At 42.6% G+C, this 25,434-nt stretch overlaps 1 protein-coding gene across 3 annotated transcripts in view; it reads right to left on the bottom strand.

Annotated features, from left to right (window-relative positions):
• Positions 1–24,425, bottom strand: part of LOC140726191 (lactosylceramide alpha-2,3-sialyltransferase-like) — a 102,517-nt gene extending 78,092 nt beyond the window's left edge. For 2 of the 3 annotated variants that reach the window (XM_073042222.1, XM_073042220.1), the window contains exons 1-2: positions 24,154–24,425; positions 6,681–6,787 (exon numbers count right to left, since the gene is read on the bottom strand). In XM_073042222.1, coding sequence (XP_072898323.1) covers positions 6,681–6,718 — 38 coding nt within the window. In that variant the 5' untranslated portion in view covers positions 6,719–6,787; positions 24,154–24,425. Of the gene's footprint in view, positions 1–4,031; positions 4,171–6,680; positions 6,788–24,153 lie in introns of all 3 variants that reach the window. The other variant, XM_073042221.1, reaches the window with a different exon arrangement.
• Between the last annotated feature and the right edge of the window lie 1,009 nt (positions 24,426–25,434).

The following is a 25,434-nucleotide window of genomic DNA, read 5'->3' as shown; positions in this document are numbered from 1 at the left end:
AACAGCATTACTTCACGGCCAAGGTGTAAAACACAGTATCAACATTCACACACAACACATATGATATCAGTAAAATACAGCACACAGAAGTCCAGGACCGAGTCAATGAATGTTGCAGCACTGCTGTTAAACACAATACAGGTGTATACTGCTAAACGAACTCTGGGGGGAAGCACTGCCTCCAGTGCAGAGCACCGACTCCCATGCCTCTCTTCTGGGCAGCTGTAAACAGGCAACACCATGACTTGAGGCCTAGTCTTCACTATGACCACGCAGCTCCCCGCAGTCCGCCAATAAAATCAGCGAATTGGACTTGTAACATTCCACATTAATGTCCAACAGAGTCCTGCGATCAAAAGGAAAGTGACTGTGATGATCACTGGCTGTTAGACTGCATGCCACCTTTACATAGCGACTCTTCAGATGCCTCTCTGACGCGGGCAGCAGCATGATCTGCACCAAGTGCAGCTCCATCCGTTTCTCTGCCAACACTGATGAGGTAGACCTGCAGTACTTTTAAGTTCTAATGTCCAGCATGGTCTTGTGATCATAAAAATGTTTAAAAAGGAGAATAACATCTCTGGTTGATCCCTTAGAAATTGCTACGATCGAACGCACCATTATCTTATTAGAAGAGGGCAAGTAACCAGAACAGGATTCACAGAAGACAGTTGTACAGAAACGAGGAATTAAGAAACCTAAGCAGTGATTATTTATTGATTGGTGTGAAGAATAGCAAAGTAAAGCGGTTTTGTTTCAGTAATACAAGGCATTGCTGTGGCCACAACTCGAATATGATGCATATTATTGGTGTCCTTATTGAATGAAGCTTGTTAATGCAATGAAAACAGCAGCTTATTTATTAAAACATGACAAGACCATTTGGCCCCTCAGGCCTATGCTGTCTCCCCATGGAGCAATTCCACCAGTCCCTCTCTTGATCTGCGACTCTTGTACACCTACTCCTGGAACTCTAATATTTATCTGATGCATCTACACAGGGGGTAATTTGCAATAATCAATTAATTTGCAAACCGATGTGAAAGGAGTCAAAGGAAGATTCTGTAAACTCCACAAATGCAGCATACAAAGCCAAGATTGCACCTGTGTGCTTGTAACTATGTGGCAGCAGTACTAACCTCTGACCCAACATGCCGAAAAATTGAAAAGAATACAAGATCACATTAAAAGTTCCTAAAACCTGATGGGGCATGATGTGCAATGTTGTGGAAGAATAGTTGAGGGGCTCAGTCTCCAAATAAGACAAAGTCACTTAGGAATGGTACTGAGACACACCTTCACCCAGGTCATGGAGCCGTGTTCTCTACTCTAGTGGGCTGCAGAAGCACTCAAGAGTTCAAAGTACAGATCAATAGATTGCTGCATATTAAGGGAATCAAGGCATACAGGAAGAGTGCAGGAAAATGGCCATGAAAGTGTTCAGCCATAATACTGATAAATGGTGAAACTGCCTTGAAGGATCAAAACTAATCAATAAGCTTCAAGACTTTGGCCTCAATACCTCTGTGCAACTGGTCCTTGATTTCCTCACTTGCAGACCCCAGTCAGATCTGATTGGCAGCAATATCTCCTTCACAATCTTCAATATCACCACCACAGGCTGTGTGCTTAGCCATCCGCTCTACTCGTTTTCTGCAGCTTAACGTGAAAAAGACTAAGGAGCTGGTGGTGGACCTGAGGAGGGCTAAGGCACCAGTGACCCCTGTTTCCATCCAAGGGGTCAGTGTGGACATGGTGGAGGATTACAAATACCTGGGGATACGAATGGACAATAAACTGGATTGGTCAAAGAACACTGAGGCTGTCTACAAGAAGGGTCAGAGCCGTCTCTATTTCCTGAGAAGACTGAGGTCTTTTAACATCTGCCGGACGATGCTGAAGATGTTCTACGAGTCTGTGGTGGCCAGTGCTATCATCTTTGCTGTTGTGTGCTGGGGCAGCAGGCTGAGGGTAGCAGACACCAACAGAATCAACAAACTCATTCGTAAGGCCAGTGATGTTGTGGGGGTGGAACTGGACTCTCTGACGGTGGTGTCTGAAAAGAGGATGCTGTCCAAGTTGCATGCCATCTTGGACAACGACTCCTATCCACTCCCATAATGTACTGGTTAGACACAGGAGTACATTCAGCCAGAGACTCATTCCACCAAGATGTAACACTGAGCATCATAGGAAGTCATTCCTACCTGTGGCCATCAAACTTTACAACTCCTCCCTCAGAGTGTCAGGCACCCTGAGCCAATAGGCTGGTCCTAGACTTATTTTTCCACTTGGCATGATTAACTTATTATTATTTAATTATCTATGGTTTTATATTGCTATATTTCTTCACTATTCTTGGTGCTGCGGCTGTAACGAAACCCAATTTCCCTCGGGATCAATAAAGTATGTCTGTCTGTCTGTCTTTACCCTTATGACCGTGTGGCTAAGCACAGCTCCAATGCCATATTTAAGTTTCCTGAAGACCACACTGTCACTGGCCAAATCAAAGGTGGTGACGAAGCATTACAAAGGAGGGAGATTGAAGAATCTGGCTGAGTTGGTGCCACAACAACAACAACTGCTCACCCAATGACAGCAAAACTAAGGAACTGATTACTGATAAGAGGAGAAGGAAACTGGAGGGCCAAGAGCCAATCATCATTGTGGGATCAAGAGGTGTACAGGCTCAGCAACTTAAATTCCTCAGTGCTATCATTTCAGAGGACCTGTCCTGGGCCCTGCACACAACTGCAATTATGAAGAATACACTACAGCACCTCTACTTCCTTGGGAGTTTGCAAAGATTCAGTATGTCATCTAAAACTGACAAACTTCAATAGATGTGTGGTGGACAGCATCTTGACTGGTTGCATCACAGCCTGGCATGGAAACACTAATACCTTTGAATGTAAAATCCTACAAAAAGGAGTGGACACTGCCAAGTCCATCATGAGTAAAGCCCTCCCCACCATTGAACGCATCTACAGAGTGCTGTCACAGGACAGCAGCATCCATCATCAGGGACCCCCACCACCATTGTCACGCTCTTCTCAATGCTACCATCAGGAAGGTACAGGAGCATCACACCACCTGGCTCAGGAACAGTTATCGCCCCTCAACCATCAGGCTCTTGAACCGGTGGGAATAATTTCATTCAACTTCATTTCTACAACCTATGGACTCATGTTCGCGAACTCTTTATCTCATGTTTTGACATTCATTGCTTATTTATTGTTATTTCTTTTTTCTTTTGTATTTGCATAGTTTGTCATCTTTAGCACGTTGATCGTTTGTCCACCCTGTTGGGTGTGGTCTTTCATTGATTCTATTATGGTTTTTGCATTTACTGTATGCCCACAAGAACCCAAAACTCAGGGTTGTATCGGGTGACAAAGTTGTACTTTGATAATAAATTTACTTTGAACTTTTAAAGGGTCAAATAGTTTACTCCTGCTCTTTCTTCTTAAATATCTTCTCATGTTCAGAAAGTACCAGGCTAAATTGAGTCGCAAGATACTAGGATTCTATCCCCAAGAGTTTAGAAGATCAGAAGTGGGCTTGAAGAGTCATGATATGATGCTTTGAGGAGAATCCAGAACTAGGAACTACTGTTCTAAGATAAGGAGTCACACATTTACAACAGATTCAAAGGAGTGAGTGGGCATGTACATTGCAGATGAACTACAAAAACTGAAGTTATCCATTCTGGTTGACATAAAACTACAGTGTGTTAAATACTGAGATACTGGCAAGTGTTGATGCCCAAAAAGATTTAAATGTGTTTGTACACAAGTCACTGAAAGACACACCCAATTGCAGTAAATAATAGAGGACAAACAGTATGTTAGAGACACAAGACACTGCAGATGCTGGAGGAACTCAATGGGTCAGGCAGCTTTAATTTTATAGTATGTTCACCTTTAATATGAGAGGATTTGAATATAGGACAGAGGAACTCTTATTGTAATAGTATAGGTCATTGGTGATACCACACTTGGGAGTTTGGTAAAGAATTTTGGTTTCCTTACCCAAGAAAAAACGTTCTTGCCATTGAAGTATGTCAGATAAGATTCAGAAGACTGGCTCCACAGATGGCAGCTTTGCAGTGTGAGGAGACATCGAGTAGTCTGGGGCAGGATTCTTCAGCTTAGAACAGGGCCTACCAACCTAGAGTCAACAGACCCCTCAGTTAATGGTGGGAGTCAATGGCATAAAAGTAAACGATTAGGATCCCATGGTTTAGAAGAAAGGAGATCAAATTGAAACATACAAAATTCTTAAGGGGCTTATCAGGCAAGATACATAGAAGACGATCCCCCCAGCAAAAATCTAGGACGAGAGGACAATTTCAGAATTAAAAGTCAAGTCTGAGATAAGGAGAAATTTATGTTAAAGGGATCAAGGAATTTGGGGATAATAATAGAAAATAGCACTGTGTTGCCCTTAAGGCATTCATTTAGTTTATTATATTTTCGCTTTAGTAATTCGTTTGTAATCATTTTCTAGTTAAAGTTAAGGTTGTTGAAAGTAAATTCGTTGTCTGTGATATATCGTGGCATGCGATGACGTCACACCCGGTTTCGCTGCGTCCTGTGGGAAAATACCAGTTTGGAGAAACAGGAAGGAAGGGGCTTGTGTGTGCAGGATCAGCGCGAGAAAAGTTTTCTTTCTACACATTAGAAACATCATAGAAACAACGCCGTAAGTTAATAAGATAATCGATATGTTGAAGTAAAAATGTTAACGCTGATTCTGTTAAAAGTAATGACGGTTGATAAAGTTTATGTTCTTTGTTATTTAAAGAGTTGCGGATAGTTTGTGTTGAAGTGTATTTAAAGCAGTTGATGGCGTAGGTAGATTCTGACTGTATGTTGTACTTTAATGTAATATAATTTGTTGTAGTTTTATTTTTGCAAGTATTTATGATGGAAATGTGATGCCAAGGAGGAAACAAATACTGTATATATTTTGTATTGTTTTATCAACAGTTTTCACCATACGTTAATGTGGAAGAGTGAATAGTAAACGGTTAATCTTACTGGGATCGCGCCTCATTGACCAGTTTATACTCGGTGTTTAGTTCAGAGTTTTTACACCTGTGCTAGAACACTACAAACACTAAGGTACCAGACCAGTAATAATCTCAGTGAATGGTAGAGCAGACCCAATAGACCAGATGACCTATTCCAGCTCCCATTGCTCATGTTCTTTTTATTCAGAAGCTTAAGATCTTATCAGATAACAGGTTATATACACAAACTAGATGTTGATTCTCATATATGCATCGCCATGCTCAGTTATATGTTTTACCAATAACTCATTGCTCTAAGTACACAGCACATCCTGGAAATAATTTATCCGACTGTCCTAACTCATTTGAAGATTCCAACTCAGAACAATACAGCACAGTGTTTTGGTGCACGATGTTGTGACAGCATTGTAGGCTGAAGGGCCTGTTCTCTGTCCTATGTCTCTTACACCAGCACAATGTTCACCTGTCCTGTACAATCACTGATGTACCAGGAGACAGTGGGATGGGTCCAGATTCCATCCCATAACTGCTGACATTCTCTCTAGTTATCTTCACTTGTTTTTGAAGCAGGTATATTATTGAAAGGAAAACTCCACTCAGTAGAATCCTGGAATTTGGTCTGGTTATGATGACGTTGGTTATTTGCCCAGAGTAGATTTAGAATAAAGACCGTTCCAACATTCAAAGTTGAAAGTAAATGTATCATCAAATTACATATGTACAAAATTAAGGGAGGGAAGTTTAGGGGAGACATCAGGGGTAAGTTCTTTTTTTTTTCTCTACACAGAGGGTTTTGAGTGCCTGGAATGACTTGCCAATGATGGTGGTGGAGGCTAAAACATTAGGGGTATTTAAGAGCCTCTTGGACAGGCACATGGATGAAAGAAAAATGGAGGGTTATGGGGTAGTGTGGGTTTAGTACTTTTTTTTTTAAGGATTATATGGGTCGGCACAACATGGAGGGATGAAGGGCCTGTACTGTGTTGTAATGTTCTATGGTTCTAACCTTTTAACCTACTTCCTTCCCTGCATAGCCCTCCATTTTTCTTTCATATATATATATACACATATCTCAGAGTCTCTGAAATATAACCATATAACAATTACAGCATGGAAATGTCTCTAATGCATCTGCCTCTACCACCAAACCACATATCTACCACATTGTGTGTAAAAAAAACTGACCCAACTCCCTATACTTTCCTCCAATCACCTGACAACCATGCTCTCTCATTGTACAGAGTCTTGTCCATCCTGGGGAAAAAGGAATCAATTGTCCATTCTAATACACCTCTATCCAGTCACCCTTTCCTCCTCCTTCACTCCAAAGAAAAAAAGCCCCAACTCACTTAACCTTTCCTCACAAGGAGATGTTGCTCCTCTCCAGTCCAGGCAGCAACCACCTGGGTCTCCTCTTCACTCCCTCTAAAGTGTCCACATCCTTCCTTTAATGAGGTGACTAGAACTGAACGATATCTCCAAGTAAAATGATGCCATTCAAATTATTTCACAATCATGCACTGTGAAAACAAATTCATGAGCACCAATCCGTACTTAAACATAGGCAATAATTCATAAACATTCTTTTTTTTTTAAAACGCTGAACTCAAAATGACACATAGGATGCTAAATATACACATCTTACTTTAAAGGTCCTCTGAAGATGAATCTAGCTTTTCTCATTTTTCACGTCAGCACCAGTTATGTGCGCTGCGGTTACCAATACTCTGGCGAGATCTCAAGTGAGCACAGCTGCAAAGCAAACAAAAAAACCTTATGAGACATAGAAAAGTGTGTTGTTTTCTCCTTACTGTACCAAAGCTCAAAATCTGGAATGTTGGGAAAGGCAAATGGGGGTATGAAATTCACAGTGAATAATAGTGCCCCGAGGATTGTCGTAGAACAGAGGGAGCTAGGAGTGCAAACTACAAGTAACACATACAAAATGCTGGAAAATTTAACAGGTCGGGCAGCATCTATGGAAGGGAATAAACAGTCGACACTTCAGGGTGAGACCCTTCATCAGGACAAGGAGTGCAAACACAATGTTCCCTGAAAACAGCATGGCAGAAAAAGAGGATCGTGAACTTAGATGCAATAGTACTGCAAAGGCCGGTAGTCTAGAACAATACACACAATCTGGCGGAGGAGCTCAACAGGTCAGGCAGCATCTGTGGATGAGAATAAACAGTCGACGTTTTAAGCCGAGACCCTTCATCAAGAGGATGGTGAAGGCAGTTTTCTTTTTCAGTCAGGGCATTCAGTATAGATGTTGAGATATTGTGTTGCAGTTGTACAAGTCATTGGTGAGGCAGCATATGGAATACTGCGTTCAATTTTAGATCCCGTGATCTAGGAAGGATGCCATTGAACAGTAAAGAATCCAGAGGAGACGTACAAGGATGTTGTCAGTTATAGAGAGAGGGCAAGCAGGTTAGGACTTTCTTTCATTGGAGCACAGCAAATTAAGAAGTGATCTCTCCCCCCACTTCTCATCCCCCCTCGACCATCCCATGTTACTTCACTCCTGATGAAGGGTTTCAGCCCGAAACGTCGTCACTACCTCCTCCCATAGATCCTGTCTGGCCTGCTGAGTTCTGCCAGCATTTTGTGTTTTTATTTATTTCCGGCATCTGCAGATTCACTCGTGAAACCTAAAATAACACTAACATATAGTAAAAGCAGGAATGATATGATAAATACGCACCCTATATAAAGTAGAAATATTGTAGGTACAGTGTAGTTTCACTCATCAAAATCAGGAAGACAGCGAGCCAAAAATCGATTTGAAGAGAAAAAAAAAAAATCGGCACGTACATGCAGGCGCACATACATGCCTACGCATGTACACACATACGTACGCACACACATGCTCGCGTACATGCATGCGCAAACAACTGCCTGCACAAGGCTTCACAGTCATTGTAGTCTTTCTTGGGGTAGACACACGTATAAAGCGGGAGTCTTTTTTTTCATAAAAGCGAAAATCCTCTTTGGCTAGCGAAAACAGGTACTAATGTAGGTCTTTCGTAACAGCGAGTTGTCGTAAAACGAACTTTCAAAAAGCGGGGACACCTGTACAATACTCCAAGTGTGGCCTGACTAGTGTCTTACAAAGGCTCAGCATTATCTCCTTGCTTTTATATTCTATTCCCCTTGAAATAAAATGCCAACACTGCATTCGTCTTCTTTACCACCGACTCAACTTGTGAATTAACCTTTTGGGTTGGGATTCTTGCACAAGGACTCCCAAGTCCCTCTACACCTCTGATTTTTGAATTTTCTCCACATTTAGTAATAGTCTGCATTATTGTTCCTTTTAACAAAATGTATTATCATACATTTCCCAACACTGTATTCCATATGCCACTAACTTGCCCATCCTTCCAATCTGAGTCCTGTTGCAATCACATCGCTTCCTCAGCACTACCTTCCCCTCAACCTATCTTCATATCATCTGTAAACTTTGCCACAAAGCCGTTAATTCCATTATCCAAATCATTGATAAACAATGGGAAAAGTAGCTGTCCCAATACTGACCCCTGAGGAACACAACTAGTCACTGGCAGCCAACCAGAAAAGGCTCCCTTTATTCCCACTTGTTACCTCCTTCATGTCAGCCATTCCTCTATCTGTGCCAGTACCTTTCCTGTAACATCATAGGAACTATCTTGTTAAGCAGCTTCATGTGAGGTACCTTAACAAATACCTTCTGAAAATCTAAGCAAATGACAACCTTTGTCCACCCTGCTTGTTACTTCTTCGAAGAATTCTAACAGATTTTCAGGCAAGAAAATCTTTACAGAAACCATGCTTACCTCGACTTGTCTTATCAATAGTCTTCAAGTACCCCAAAACTTCATCCTTAATAAATACACTCCAACACTTTCTCAACCTGCAGTTTCCTCTTTTGTCTTCCTCCATTGTTAAAGAGTGGAGTGACGTTTGCAGTTTGTCAGTCCTCTGGGATCATGCCAGAATCAAGTGATTCTTGAAAGATCATGACCAATGCATCCATTATCTCTTCAGCAACCTCTTTCAGAATATGGGATGTTGTCCATCTGATCCAAGTGACTTATCACCTTAAGACCTTTCAATGTCACTAGCAGTTTCTCCTTTGTAATAGCAAAGGAGATCTTTAGGAGATCTAGGCCTCATATGGAGCCAGTGATCATTAATGGAGAATGTGTGGAGCTGGTTAAGACCTACAAGTATCTGGGAGTACAGTTAGACGAGAAGCTAGACTGGACTGCCAACACAGATGCCTTGTGCAGGAAGGCACAGAGTCGACTGTACTTCCTTAAAAGGTTGGCGTCATTCAATGTTTGTAGTGAGATGCTGAAGATGTTCTATAGGTCAGTTGTGGAGTGCGCCCTCTTCTTTGTGGTGGCGTGTTGGAGAGGCAGCATTAAGAAGAGGGACGCCTCACGTCTTAATAAGCTGGTAAGGAAGGCGGGCTCTGTCGTGGGCAAAGTACTGGAGAGTATAACATCGGTAGCAGAGCGAAGGGCGCTGAGTAGGCTACGGTCAATTATGGAAAACCCTGAACATCCTCTACACAGCACCATCCAGAGACAGAGAAGCAGTTTCAGCGACAGGTTGCTATCGATGCAATGCTCCTCAGACAGGATGAAGAGATCAATACTCCCCAATGCCATTCGGCATTACAATTCAACCGCCAGGAGTAAGATATGTTAAAGTGCCGGGGTTAGGACTCAATGTATTTAAGTAAACTACTTAAGAACTTTTTAAAAGCTATTATTAATGCTTTTTGAGAGGGTGATTTTAGATGCATATCATATTTTTACTGAGTTAAGTATTGTATGTAATTAGTTTTGCTACAATAAGTGTATGGGACATTGGAAAAAATGTTGAATTTCCCCATGGGGATGAATAAAGTATCTATCTATCAATAGCACTCACTCCTGTTCCCTGACACTCATGGACCTCTGGCACACTGTCCACAGTGAAGACAGATGCAAAGTACCCATTAAGTTCATCTGCCATTTCATTGTCTCCCAATACTACCTAACCAGCATCATTTTCTAGTTGTCCAATATCAACTCTCACCTTCCTTTCATTCTTCAAATAACAGAAAAAGCTTTTAGTATCCTACTTTGTATTATCAGCTAATTTGCCCTCATATTTCACCATTTCCCTTCTTATAGTTGTTTTTAGTTGCCTTTTGTTGGATTTTAAAAGGTTCCCAATCATCCAACTTCCCATTCATTTTTGCCCTTTCCTTGGATTTTATGGAGTCCTTAACTTCCCTTGTCAGCCACAGTAGCCTAATCCTGCCATTTGAGAGCTTCTTCTGTAGGACATATCTATCCTGTGCCTTGTGAAATACTCCCAGAAACTTCATCCACCTCTGTTCTGCCCTCAACCCAGCCAGTATCCCCTCCAATCCACCTGGGCGAGCTCATACAAACTGGGCTATTACACAACACCAATCTAAGATAGCCTTTCCCCTTGTGGGCTCAACCACAAGCTGCTCTAAAAAGTCATCTCATACGCATTCAACAAATTCTCTCCTGCGATCCAACACCAACCTGATTTCCCTAATCCCCTTGCACATTGGAAGTCCCTCATTCCAATTGTCATATTACCTTATTCGATGCTCTTTCCATCTTCCTTTGCAACCTTAACCCTACTATTTGGCTACTATTAAAGGCTACTATTTGGAGGCCTATATATGATTCCCATTAATGGTTTTTTTTTTAAACCCTTGCAATTTCTTAACTCCACCCATGAAGATTTGACATTCTCTGTCACCTTTTTCTGAAGATGAAATTCTCTTACCTATAAAGCCACACTACTGCCTATGGCTTGCGGCATTTCTTCAGTTATATCAGCACTCAACATTAAGAGATAGAACGAAGGAATCTGATAAGACAGATCCTTAATTCTTTAAAGTGGCATCCAGGTAGATAAGGTTGTAAAGAGAGCTTCTAGCACATTGACCTTCATAAATCAAAGTACCGAGTATGAAGCTGGAATATCATATTGAAGTTGTAGAAGACATTTATTAAGACCATATTTGGAGTATTACATGCAGTACTGGCCACCTACCTATAGGAAAGACATCAATAAGATTGAAATAGGACAGAAAATTTACAAGCATTTTGCCAGGACTACAGTTTCTAAGTTATAGGGAATGATTTGATAGGTTTGGACTTTATTCCCTGGAGTGCAAGAGAAGGAGGGGGCATTTGAGATGTAACAGGAAGAAAATTCTTTGTTAGCTGTGGTGATAGCACGTTCAAAGTCCATGATAGTGTGATTGGTGTGTTGTAAGGATCAATTCTCAGCTATTATTAACATGTACCCATTAGGTCAGTTTATTTCAAAGCAGAAGGTGAATTACTGTAGCTATGCAGACAACACAAATGTATTTGTCTAACCATAATCTGCAGATCCTGGAAATCCAAGCAACACACACAAAATGCTGGAGGAACTCAGCAGGCCGAGCAGTATCTATGGAAGACTGCAGTTGACGTTTTGGGCCGAGACCCTTCATCAGGACTGGAGGACAAAAGACGGGTCAGATTAAGTAAGTATGGAGGGAGGGGTAAAGTGAAGAGCTGGAACATTGAGATAAAGGGCTGGAGAAAAGGGAATCTGATGGGAGAGGACAGAAGGCCATGGAACAAAAAAAAAGGGAGGAGCACCAGGAGGTGGTGATGGGCAGATAAGGAGATACGGTGAGAGGGAATGGTGGGGGGGGGGGGGGGTGGGGGGAGAGAGAGACTTTACTGGAAGTTTGAGAAATCAGTGTTTATGCTATCAGGTTGGAGGCTACGCAGATGGAACATGTTGCTCCTCCAGCATGAGTGTGGTCTCATCCTGACAGTAGAGGAGACCATGGATTGACACGTTGGAATGGGAAGTGGAATTAAAATGGATGGTTACTAGGAAACTATTAAGCCAGGTGACCCTGAGGCTCTAAACCCTCCAGTCTGGAATTACAGAAGGGATGGATTTGAATTTTTTTTAAATCAATAAGGAAAAAACAAATTTTGGTTATTGGTGGTAATAAAAGTATGTATCTTAGAGATAAACTTGATAATCTGGCTTTACAAATCAAGCCAAAAGTAAAGAATTTGGGCATTATTATTGACTTAACTAAATTTCAAATCACTTACTAATCATATTACGATTGCATTCTTTCATTTAAGGAACATTTCAAGCAGCAGAAAAATTGAAACATGCTTTTATTTTTAGCCAATTAGACTACTATAATGCAACACGAGTGAATCTGCAGATGCTGGAAATAAAAAAAACACAAAATGCTGACAGAACTCAGCAGGCCAGACAGCATCTATGGGAGGAGGTAATAACAACGTTTCGGGCCAAAACCCTTCATCAGGAGTGAAGTAACGTGGGATGGTCGAGGGGGGATAAGAAGTGGGGGGAGGATAAAGTAGAGAGCTGGGAAGTGATAGGCTGGAGGGAAATGGGCTAAGGGGAAGGTGGAGAATTATGGGAAATAAAAGAGAAAGAAAGGTAGGGCTGGGGGGAGAGATTATAGTGAGGGGGGGGAAGAGAGAGAAAGAGAGCCGGACTAAAATAATAGATAGGGATGGGGGTAAGGGTGGGGGGCAGGGGTATCAATGGAGGTCAGTGAGTTGAATGTTCATGCCAGTAGGTAGGAGGCTACCTAGGCGGGAGATAACGTATTGCTCCATCGACCTGCGTGTGGCCTCATCTTGACGGTAGAGGAGGCCATGGACAGACATGTCGGAGTGCTCCCGATGTGACCATTTATACATTGGGGAGACCCACCGCAGACTGGGAGACCGTTTCACCGAACACCGGCGCTCGGTCCTCCAGCAGTGGCGGGATCTCCGTAGCCACACACTCCAATTCCACAGACCGCTCCCACTCCGACATGTCTGTCCATGGCCTCCTCTACCGTCAAGATGAGGCCACACGCAGGTCGATGGAGCAATACCTTATCTCCCGCCTAGGTAGCCTCCTTCCTACCGGCATGAACATCTAACTCACTGACCTCTGTTGATACCCCTGCCCCCCACCCTTACCCCCATCCCTATCTATTATTTTAGTCTGGTTCTCTTTCTCTAATCTCTCCCCCCAGCCCTACCTTTCTTTCTCTTTTATTTCCCATAATTCTCCACCTTCCCCTTAGCCCATTTCCCTCCAGCCTATCACTTCCCAGCTCTCTACTTTATCCCTCCCCCCACTTCTTATCCCCCCTCGACCATCCCATGTTACTTCACTCCTGATGAAGGGTTTCAGCCTGAAACGTCGTTATTACCTCCTCCCATAGATGCTGTCTGGCCTGCTGAGTTCTGCCAGCATTTTGTGTTTTTTAGACTACTATAATGCATTCTTTTTCAGGTCTGCCCAAGATAGATACATATCTGCTGTAGCCTGTTCAAAACGCAGCAGCAAGAGGCTTTGTTATCATTACACTGGCAGCCTGAGTCCTTTAGGATCAATTTTATAATACTTGTTTGTTAAGGCTCTGAATAATCTAGCTCTTCTGTATATTTGGAGTATCTATCCCCTTACATCCCTAATCATAATCTTAGGTCTACAAAAACTGGTTTGTTTAGTGTTTCTAGAGACAAGGACACAAAAAGTACTGCAGATGCTGGAAATCTAGAGCAATACACAACGTGCTGGACAGTGGTTCACAGGCCACCTGGCCATCTTGCACAGGTCAACTCTACCCCAGAAGAAATCCCAATGATCCCAGAACTGAATCCCTGCCCCCACACCAGCTCTTCAGCCATAAGCTCATCTGGTCTCTCTTTCTATTCCAGGATTCAGTTTTATTATTGCCTAACTTCGTATACTCATTCTGCAGGGTTTTATACCTTGTTCACTTGAAATAATGTGTACAATGATGTCTGGCAGTTTGCCAATCCGCTTGAATTTTCTGCAGCTGCTCAGAGACGTCATTGATCCTGGTACCGAAGATGGATCGACCCGATGCAAAGGCGCAAGTACCAACAAGGACGCAATAAAACCATAAAACAAGTGATAAAATTTTTACTCTTTATTCATAGCATGCTATGGGGGAGGTTACAGACTGATCTCCCAAACAGCCAGTCCGGACACTGCACTCCCCCCGAAGCACAATTCCACACAATTTATAACATTGATCATTACAGGAAATATTATAATTACATAAGTTAATATCGTTTTGGAATAGTTTCAATCACATGCTAAGATACAATGAAATGTAAAATCATCATTGGTTAGTTATAATTATTTTCTGCCAAAGCCAGCATGGATACGTTAGTCCCTCATGCTGACACTTCCCCCTATTCTCGAACATTCTACCCCCCTATGCTATCTTACCCATATTTAGCTATGTTACACCTTGAGATGCTTTGTGTGACCAGACAATTCCTTATTTGAACCTACATCTAACCTATTAGGGAACAATCTCTGGTATGTCACTTGTTGCTGGGCAAGGTTCCCTTTTGGCTGTCCCGCAACTAATGTAAGGTACCTAGAAGGTAATTGATCATTAGCTAATCATTGCCTTTTAATCTATACCCCTATTTACCTATCCCTTTACTCCATCACTGGGACTCCTGTCACTATTGCAACCCCCCCCCCCACCCCGTCTTCAGCCTTTCCTGCTGAGCATCGCAGCTGGCCACATTGCAGAGCAGTTGTCCTACACTGATAGTAAATTGTGCACCCCTATGCCCTGAATATACTTGAGCATACTTGTTGCTGAGAGGAATGGCCACAGCAGAACCAAAAGCCTACTTGCCTGACCTCTCCTAGTAATTACCCGTTATCTGAAGCTTATAGCCAGGGTGTGACCACCTCGGTAAAAATCTCAACTATGAAGCCCTCAGCCTCCTTAATGATCTTGAGTACAGTTCTTTGTCCCAGTTTGTCAGGAGCTGACTTCCAACATCTTGCAGGAGGAGCATTCCACTGTTCTAGCTACCATCCTACCTACACAGAACCAAGGACTAAGGATAATCAAAATACCGTCCTTGCCTGTGCCTTCTCACTGCAGAATTCAGAGGAAATTCAGGATGAGGAGAGAGTGGAGAGTGGGTTTGTCTTCTCAGGAGGAAAAGGAGGCTCGATCCAATTAAGTAAAACAAAACTGAGGGGGGGCAGATAGGCTAGATATTAGGAAGCTGTTCCCCAGTTGCTCAGGGGATAGATTTAAGGTATGGGTCTGTTTCTGCACTCATGTTCATTTCAGACATTGATAGCATTTAATGTCCATTTACAGTTCACTTCAATAAAGTTGCTGTTTTGAATCACTTTTAGTGAAGGAGCTCCATTTGAGTTATTAGGTATCGAGTTCTAGCATTTAAAACTGGCGTGGATTTCTGAGTTTGGGGAATACTCTCTGCAATGTCATCACATATTGAATACGGCTTATTGGGGAGTAAAAAAAACACCCATCCACCTCTATGTGAAATACACTCAATGGCCACTCTATTAGATACACCTGCTTGTTAATGCAGATGTCTCTTGAGCCAATCATATGGCAGCAACTCAACACCTAGAAGCTTGCAGACAAGGTAGTGAGTGAGTGTATAAAAATACAAGAAAATTAAAAATCATAAGCATTATATAGAATAAAATGTATTTCATGCCAAATGATACAAGTGTAATCAACACCAGTCATTTAAGTAATCTGAACTAAAAATTATCCTAATCCAAATATTAAAATTAGGGTTTTAAGTAGTGTTTAAGAATTCCCCAAAACTAGCCTGGTTCAACTCAGTATTCCAGATTCTTGGTGCAGTAAAGCAGAAGGCCTCTAACACTAGTTCTTGTATGCAGTGCGCTGGAAGAACAGTGTGCGGGTTCTCCATGAAAGAGGGTGTCAGCCCGAAACATCGACTGTTTATTCCCATCTGTATATGCTGCATGACCTGCTGAGCTCCTCCAGCACATTGTGTATTGCTCTAGGTTTCCAGCATCTGCAGTACTGTGTCCTTGTCTCTAGGAACACTAAGCAAACCCGTTTTTGTGGATCTAAGATCCACATTAGGGATGTAAGGGGATAGATACTCCAAAATATACAGAAGAGCTAGATTATTCAGAGCCTTATATACAAGTATTATAAAATTGATCCTAAAGGATTCAGGCAGCCAGTGCAATGATAACAAAACCAGTGAAATGTGCTCAGATGTTTTTTTTTTGCTTAACACTCTTGCTGCTGCATTTTGAACAGGCTACAGCAGATATGTATATATCTTGGGCAGACCTGAAAAAGAATACATTACAGTAGTCTAATCGGCTAAAAATAAAAGCATGTATCAATTTTTCAGCTGCACGAGATGTTCCTTAAATGAAAGAATGCAGTCGTAATATGATTAGTAAGTGATTTGAAATTTAGGTAAGTCAATAATAATGCCCAAATTCTTTACTTTTGGCTTGATTTGTAAAGCCAGATTATCAAATTTATCTCTAAAATACATACTTTTATTGCCACCAGTAACCAAAATTTGTTTTTTTTCCTTAATTAGTTTAAGAAAATTCAAATTCACCCATTCTGTAATTCTAGACCGAAGGGTTTAGAGCCTCAGGGTCACCATGGACTTCTGTCCTCTCCCATCAGATTCTCTTTTCTCCAGTCTTTTATCTCAACATTCCAGCTCTTTACTTCACCACTCCCCCCTCCCCCACACTTCTTAATCTGACTCATCTTTTTTTCCTCCAGTCCTGATGAAGGGTCTCGGCCCAAAATGTCAACTGCACTCTTTTCCATAGATGCTGCCGGGCCTGCTGAGTTCCTCCTGCATTTTGTGCATGTTGCTTGGATTTCCAGCATCTGCAGATTCTCTCGTTTGTGATTAGACAAATATATGTGTTGTCTTAATAGCTACAGTAATTAACCTTGTGCTTTGAAATAATCCGACCTAATGGGAACATGTAGAGTATGAACAACAGGCAAGAATTGATCCTTACAACACACCAAACACACTATCATGGACTTTGCACGTACAATCACCACAGCTAACAAAGAATATTTTCTTCCTGTTACATCTCAAATGCCCTCTCCTTCTCTTGCACTCCAGGGAATAAAGTCCAAACCTATCGAATCACTCCCTATAACTTTGAAACTGAAGTCTTGGTAACAAGCTTGTAAATTTTCTCTGTCCCATTTCAATCTTATTGATGTTTTTCCTGTAGGTGGGTGACTAGAAATGCACCTAATACTCCAAATTTGGCCTTAATAAATGTCTTATACAACTGCAATATGATATTCCAACTCCGTACTCAGTACTTTGATGTATGAAGGCCAATGTACCAGACACTCTCTTTACAATCTTATTTACCTGGATTCCCAAAACGTCAACTGTACTCTTTTCCTAGATACTGCCTGCCCTGCTGAGTTCCTCCAGAATTTTGTGCATGTTGCTTGGATTTCCAGCATCTGCAGATTTTCTCGTTTGTGAAAATCCCTTGAGGTACAGTTAAGTCAATCATCAAGAAATGGAAAGAATACGGCACAGCTATAAGTCTGCCTAGAGCAGGCTGTCCGCAAAAAGTGAGTGACCGTGCAAGAAGGGGTCTAGTGAGGGAGGCCACCAAGAGACCCATGACAACTCTGGAGAGGTTACAAGCTACAGTGGCCGAGATGAGAGAGACTGCACATACAACTGTTGCCCGGGTGCTTCACCAGTCACAGCTTCAATGGGAGAGAAAGCCACTGTTGAAAAAAAACCTCCCATGAAATCTCAGCTGGTTTACCAGAAAGCATGATGGCCAAAAAGCTCAATTCAGTTTCATCAGACCATAGAACCTTCCAGCCGACTTGAGTCTCCCAGTTTCCCTGTATTTTGGGGCATTCATTTTACCCTCTACTTTCACGAGCCTTCCAGGGCCTGCTGCAGTGAAGCATTTCCACAACATGATGCAGTCACCATGCTTCACAGTAGGATGATTACCGGTATGTTTTTGACAGCAAAATGAATGTAGCAAAATACAGGAAAATCCTGCAGAAAACCTGATGCAGTCTGCAACAGAACTGTGACTTGGGACAAGATTTGTTTTCCAGCAAGACAATGACCAGGCATAAAGCTAAGGCTGTACAGGAATGGTTTAAACACAATGTTCTGGAGTGGCCGTGTCTGAGTCCAGACAACAATCCAATTGAGAATTTGTGGCTGGACACGAAAAGGGCTGTTCACTCACATCAATCAGACAGAGTTTGAGTAGTTTTGTAAAGAAGAATGGGGATAAATTGTAGTGTCCTAATGTGTAAAGCTAAGAGACCTATCCACACAGACTCAAGACTGTAATTGCTGCCAAAGGTGCATCTAATAAATACTGACTTGAAGGGACGCAATCAAGTTTTTTTCTGTATTATATTTGTAATTAATTGAGATCACTTTGTAGAGATCTGTTTTCACTTTAATACAGAGTCTTGTTCTGTTGATCAGTGCCAAAAAGAACCAAATTAAATCCACTGTGATTCAACATGGTAATACAATAAAACATGAAAACTTCTTGTGGGGGGGGGGGGGGGGGGGGGGTGGGAATACTTTTTATAGGCTCTATGTAATAGATACTATATTGATCCCAAAAGAAATTACAGTGTCATGGTAGCATTACAAGTGCACAGATGTACAAATATTAGAAAAGTAAGGATGATTAAAAAAAGTTACCTCAAATAGTAACTCAAGACAGGAGGGGGTCATCAATTCCCCTGGCTATAGGTCAACTCATTATAGAGCCTAATGACCTCATAGCACTCCTTGGAGCAACACAGTTGTCCATTACTAAAAGTGCTCCTCTGTTCAGCCAAGGTGGCATGCAGAGGGTGAGAAAGATTGTCCAGAACTGCCAGGGTTTTCTATAGGGTCCTCTGTTTTCCCACAACCTCCAGTGTGTCCAGTTTGACTCCTATAACAGAGCCAGCCTTTCTAATCAGTTTATTGAGCCTGTTGGCATCACCTGGTTGATGCCATTGCCCCAGCATTCCACCACATTGATTGTACTGGCGACAACAGACCGGTAGAACATGTGAAGGAGAGGCCTGCATACTCCAAAAGACCTCAGTCTCCTCAGAAAATAGAGGTGACCCTGGCCCTCTTTGTACACGGCCTCTGTGTTGGTGCTCCACTCAAGTCTGTCATCCAGGTGCACCCCCAAGTACTTGTAGGTCCTCACCACATCTACATCCTCACCATCAAATTAGGGGGTTTCCTTGACAATGCAATTAAAACCCCGCTGGTTTCCATGGCTGCGCAAGGCTAGGGAATACACACTCCAGTCCTGTCAAACCCATAAGATAGAGGCGGCTCTGAACCCCGGTTTGGGTGGATGCTGTGTAATTTGCTACCCTGTTGTAACTCAGCGCCAAGAGATAACAGACAGCACATTGCATACGATTAAAGGAATTGTATTTATGAATTTTAACTAAAGGGTCAGTAAAGAAAAGAAAAACCAAAAAGGGCCCATTATAATTAAACAGTCACGAGTGGGCAAGCTGGAGCTCAACTGTTCCAAAAGTAATAATTCACCGATCCTCAATTGACTGTGGCACCTCTCTATTGAATCACAGTCCCCGACCAGGTAGAATCCTACAACCGGTTATCTCCTGCATCTTTCCCTCTTCATCTCCCGCTGATCAAAAGATCCAGCTCACTTTCCAAATCACCCATCATCTCTCACCACAACCCAAACACTGCTCCTACTGAAAGACCATTACGTTAGCAGTGAAACCTCTCCCAGGGTGTTACGCTATGAATCACAAAGCTATCTTGATCAGTTATGGAGACAAATTATGGATTTCAACTTATTATGAAGCGAGTCATTTTTTTATGAGTCAGACCAGGGCAGGACTTGTATAGGTGAATGGCAGAGCACCAACACGTGCACAGAACAGAGGGATCTGGAAGTACAACTGCTGTTTGCTGAAAGCTGCCACGGAAGTGGACAGAGTGGTAAAGAAGGGATTTAGCAGCACACCCGTCATCAGTCTGGGAATCCAGTTCAGGAGAATGGACATTATTTTGCAGTTACAAGTCACTGGTGAGACCACACTTGGAGTAGTGTGACAAGTTTTGGTCACTGTTATAGAAAAGATGCTTCTAGCCAGAGCATGTGCAGGATTGATTTGAGGATGCTGCCTGGACTAGAGGGCCAGACTTATACGGAGAGGGTGAATTGAATTGACTTCATTCCTTACATTCCTCACATACACGAGTACAAATCTTTACATTACATCTCCATCTAAATGTGCAATTTATAGTAGTTTGTAATAAACAGTATGTACAACAGGACAGTGAATATAACATAGAAATATAATTGGATCAGCATGAATTAATCAGTCTGATGGCCTGGTGTATGAAGCTGTCCCGGAGCCTGTTGGTCTTGGCTTTTATGCTGCGGTACTGATCCCCACATGGCAGCAGCTGGAACAGTTTGTGGTTGGGTTGACTCAGGTCTCTAATGATCCTTCAGGCCCTTTTTTCACACCTGTCTTTGGAAATGTCCTGAATAGTGGGAAGTTCACATCTACAGATGCGCTGGGTTGTTCGTACCACTCTCTGCAGTGTCCTGTGATTGAGGGAAGTACAGTTCCCATACCAGGCATTGATACAGCCAGTCAGGATGCTCTCAACTGTGCCCCTGTAGAAAGTCCTTAGGATTTGGGGACTCATGCCAAACTTCTTCAACCATCTGAGGTGAAAGAGGCACTGTTGTACTTTTTTCACCACACAGCCAGTTTGCACAGACCAAGTGAGATCCTCACTGATGTGAATACCGAGAAACTTAAAGCTGTTTACCCTCTCAACCCCAGATCCATTGATGTCAATAAAGGTTAGCCTGTCTCCATTCCTCCTGTAGACCACAACCAGCTCCTTTGTTTTTGGAACATTGAGGGAGAGGTTGTTTTCTTGACACCACTCTGGATCTTTATTCTCTGGAGCACATAAGAATGAGGGGTTATATCACTGAAATTTTTTATAAATCACAAGGTGGATGATCAGTCTCTTCTCCAGGGTTGGGGAGTCCAAAACTAGAGGGATTAGATACAAGATAAGAGAGTGGGAATTTAAGAGACCCAAGAGGGAACTTCTTTACATAGAAATAGTGAGCACCTGAAATGAACTGTCAGAGTTAAAATAGTCAAGGTAGGTACAAGTGCAACACTCAAGAGGTATTCTTGGGTAGATACAAGGGAAGGGCTTCGAGGGTGATGGGCTGAATACGGGCAACTGGGACGAGCAGGGAGGATGCTGTGGTTGGCATTGTACCTGTGTTGCCATCATTAGAGATCCTTCAGCTTGTACACCTGATCCATCTGTTCCTCAATGCTGCACTGAGCCTACCATTCATTGTGTGTGTGTGTGTAATATACACACACACACATATATATATTTATTATATACATAATACAAATCCTCAAGCTTATTGAGAATAAATTTTGCATGTCATTGCATTGCTCAAGTCACTTTCACCACTATTTTCACATCTGCAAAACTACTAATCACACTTCCTACATTCACATCCAAATCCCTAACCTCGATTAAAAATAAGTAAGGGTCCCAGCACTGATCCCTGTATTACACCACTGATCAAAAGATGCTAATCACAAATCAATTCTTCACAAACATCTTGTTCCTCCTACTATGAAAGGAATTTTGTTTCCTATTTGTTAACATCTCTAGGGCCCAACAGATTTTACCTTCCAAACAAGTCTCCCACATGAGATTTTGTCAAACATAAATGAGTCCATATGAACCACACCACTCCCAAAAGACTTGATTCCATCTTCAAAAATTCAATCAAATTACACAGACACAATTGCTGCTTAAGAAAGCCATCCTCGCCACCTTTAATTAATTCCTGTCTTTCTGGATAGAATTAATCCTGTCCTTTGGTTTTGTTCCAATGACTTTTCCATGAATGAAGCAAAATGTTGTTTTTAATAAAAGAATCAAAGAAAATAGATTGACCTGGCCAATACCATCAATTAGATTGTGCATTTCAATTCTCCACAAATGTCACACAACAAAAATTCAGTTTATCTGCCACTTTAAAAATGTCCATTTGAAACCGATGTGAAAATACAGAACAAATTTGATAGCACCACATGCATTTAATTCTATGCTTCCTTGTTAATATCTACAATATGACAATACTGAGGAGCTTGAGCACTTTTGATAATAAAATTTACTTTGATTCTGAACAAAACATTCAATCTGCCATGTCCACAGCATCCATAGGAAGAAGTACAGTCAGAAGAAGGAGAGCCGGCAAGGAGTGATTGTGAGAGGGACAGAGAGAGAAAAAACAACTAAAATAGGGGGGAAATAATTAATAAATAAATCAGGGATGGGGTAAGAAGGGAAGGAGAGACAAAAACGGAAGTTAGAGATATCAATGTTCATGCCATCAGGTTGGAGGCTACCCAAACAGAATATAAGGTGCTGTTCCTCCAACCTGAGTGTAGCTTCATCTTGACAGTAGAGGAGGCCATGGATAGACATTTCAGAATGGGAATGAGTGTGAATTAAAATGTGTGGCCACTGGGAGATCCTGCGTTTTCTGGCGGACCGAGCGTAGGTGTTCAGCGAAACGGTCTCCCAGTCTGCGTCGGTCTCACCAATATACAAAAGGCCACACCGGGAGCACTGGATGCAGTATACCACACCAGCCGACTCACAGGTGAAGTGTCGCCTCACTTCTGGAAGGACTGTCTGGGGCCCTGAATGGTGGTGAGGGAGGAAGTGTAAGGACAGGTGTAACACTTGTTCCGCTTACAAGGATAAGAGCTGGGTGGGAGATCAGTGGGAAGGGATGGGGGGGACAAGTGGACAAGGGAGTCGCGTAGGGAGCGAATCCCTGCGGAAAGCAGAAGGGGGGGGAGAGATGTGCTTGGTGGTGGATCCCGTGGAAGTACCCCTTTCTGCTTGAATTTCCAACATCTGCAGATGTCCTAGTGTTTGCCCACTGGTGGATCTGGACATGGCAGATTGAATGTTTTGTTCAGAGTCAATGTAAATTTTATTATCAAAGTATGCATATCTCCATATATTACCTTGAGATTCATTTCTTACAGGCATTTACAGGAGAATAAAGAAATACAATTAGCCGGAGGTGTAGTGACATCTGAACCAGACTTCGAGGTGAGTTGTCACGGGTTCGAATCAGGTCAGCTCCTTGCATGATTTTCATCCACACCGGGTTGAGCGTCGAGCTAGCAGCTCGGCCTCAAAAAACAGACAAAACTGCTAAAGAAACGGTAAGGTTGCCAGTCAATGCGCTTCACGGCGCAGAAAACAAAGAGAATAGAATGGAATTTATAAACTGGCATGCGAAGATAAAACGGCAATTTTTTTTAAAAAAAAGAGTAGCTAGTCCGAAGCCTTATCGCTTGAGGTCTGAGCTACTGAAACAGATGGAGCATTTAGATAATGTGCCTTACCCCACCCTACAAATTGACTCGATAAGCCTCCTCTCTCTCCCCCCCCCCCCCCCCCCCCCCCCGGTTAAATGCAAAATAGCTCTGGGGCTCCTTCGGAGGTGCCAGATATCTGAATAACATTCCCGCAAAGCTTGGCCAGCGTGCAAATCGAGGACACAGACTGCGGCAATGAACCCCCACCCCCTAATTATTTCCCGCAGCAATAATTCCAACACCAAAAACCGGCGACAATTAAAAAATAATCATCTGCCCACCGATCAATCGCTGAACCGGTTCTCTGACGGTCATTTATTCCCCAAATCCCTCCCATCTTAAATAAAAGCACAATTGAGTCTGGTTATGTTTTCGACACGCACAAAGACGTGCTAACTGGCATCGGCGCCGAATTATCATTAGTCAAGCTGTTTTAAATCGTACGTCAATTAAAAATAGAGTTATTTGACGAGACGCTGAATTTCATACCGGCGTTTTCTCTAACGTGAAATACATCCAAAGCCCAAAAATATTAAGAACAAGGTGTAGTTTTTCGTATTTTCCTTCCCCAACACTGAAACCCTCCGACCCACATTCATTTTCTTCTGCTTTACAAAGGGACGGTTTAAGAACTATGCGGCGAGAAACGACCCAGTGTGAGAACATAAGGGATAGAAATTAAACAATTACCGGGGGAGGGGGTGGGGGGGGGTGGAGAGCCGCCGGCGATTCTACCGTCGCCTACCTTCGCGAATGATTCCGTATGTTCCTCATAATAAGATTCAAAACGTCGTTCTGTGTTAATAACGGCGCAAGGATGCCGTTCTTTTTTCTTTCCCCGGGATTATATAAGTGGCAGCAGAAGCCTCTTACAACCAAATGAATCAATTGATAAACTTTTAAAAAACGAATGAATTAAAGGTAAAAGCAGGACGGCGGGTACGAGCAGTGCACACTGCCAGCTTATCACTCGCGATTCACTGCTGAAGAGGGGAAGGAAGGATAGCGGGCTGAGAAGGAGGGAAGGAAGCAATGGGAGAAGCGAGAATAACTAACCGCAACGCTCACGTTAGATGGGCGGGGCGAGGAATAAAGAGGACAGGTCTTTCGCTAAAATTGCGACTCCACGGTTGATGGACGTTCCAAGTCTCCAATGGACGCCGCCGCCGGTGATAGGGTCAGCATTTTATTTTGATGACGTGCGGGTTGGGTGGTCGGTTGAGATTGTGATGGTGGGCGACCGTTCGCCGGAAAACGATGGCGCTTTGCTTATCGAGGAAGTCGGGTGCAAATTAGAGCCACCTGAGGTACTTTAAATTTCCTTTAACCTGTCCTTCCCCACTATCACGCTAAATTTCTGTAGGGTTTTCTTGACCAGCAACGTGGGCATTTCCCCCTCCCCCCCAACAGATGCTGGGCCACGGTGAGTTTCTCCAGAAGTTTGTTTTGCTTTCCGTTCCGAATTAACGTCCAACTACTGATAAAAAGAAAGCGCATAGTGCGTTGGCCTATTTTTTAATTAATCAGAATCGGGTTCAACAGCCGCGAGGTACTATCACAGCTCTGCAGAACTGGTTACACTGGACGGTTCAGTTCTGGCCGTTTCAAGAGAACGATGTACTCTAGAAGCTTTAGAGATATGCAGGTGGATGCTGCCTGAACTAGTGAGCGTGTCTTTATGGGGACAAGTTGCGCCAACTAGTGTTTTTCTCTTTGGAGCGGAAGGATGCGAAATGAGGTGTACACGATGTTAAGAGAGAAGGAGTAGATAGCCAGAAACTTCGTAGGCTAATAAGAAGGGTATATTTTAATATATTTGGAGGAAAGTGCGGGAGCGTGGCAGAAGTAAACCTTTACCTGGAGCAGTGAGTGTATGAAACTCCCTGCCATACTCCCTCCCTGGTGGTAGAGGCAAATACATTAGGCACATGAATGATTGGAAAATGGAGGCCCTTGTAGGAGGGAAGGGTTATATTGATCTTGGAGTAGGTTAAAAGTTCTGCACAGCATTGTGCTGTAGTGGTCT

Source organism: Hemitrygon akajei, chromosome 4, assembly GCF_048418815.1.
Source record: "Hemitrygon akajei chromosome 4, sHemAka1.3, whole genome shotgun sequence".
In the NCBI taxonomy this organism is placed as follows: Eukaryota; Metazoa; Chordata; class Chondrichthyes; order Myliobatiformes; family Dasyatidae; genus Hemitrygon; species Hemitrygon akajei.
This window is presented reverse-complemented; position numbering and strand designations above follow the sequence as displayed.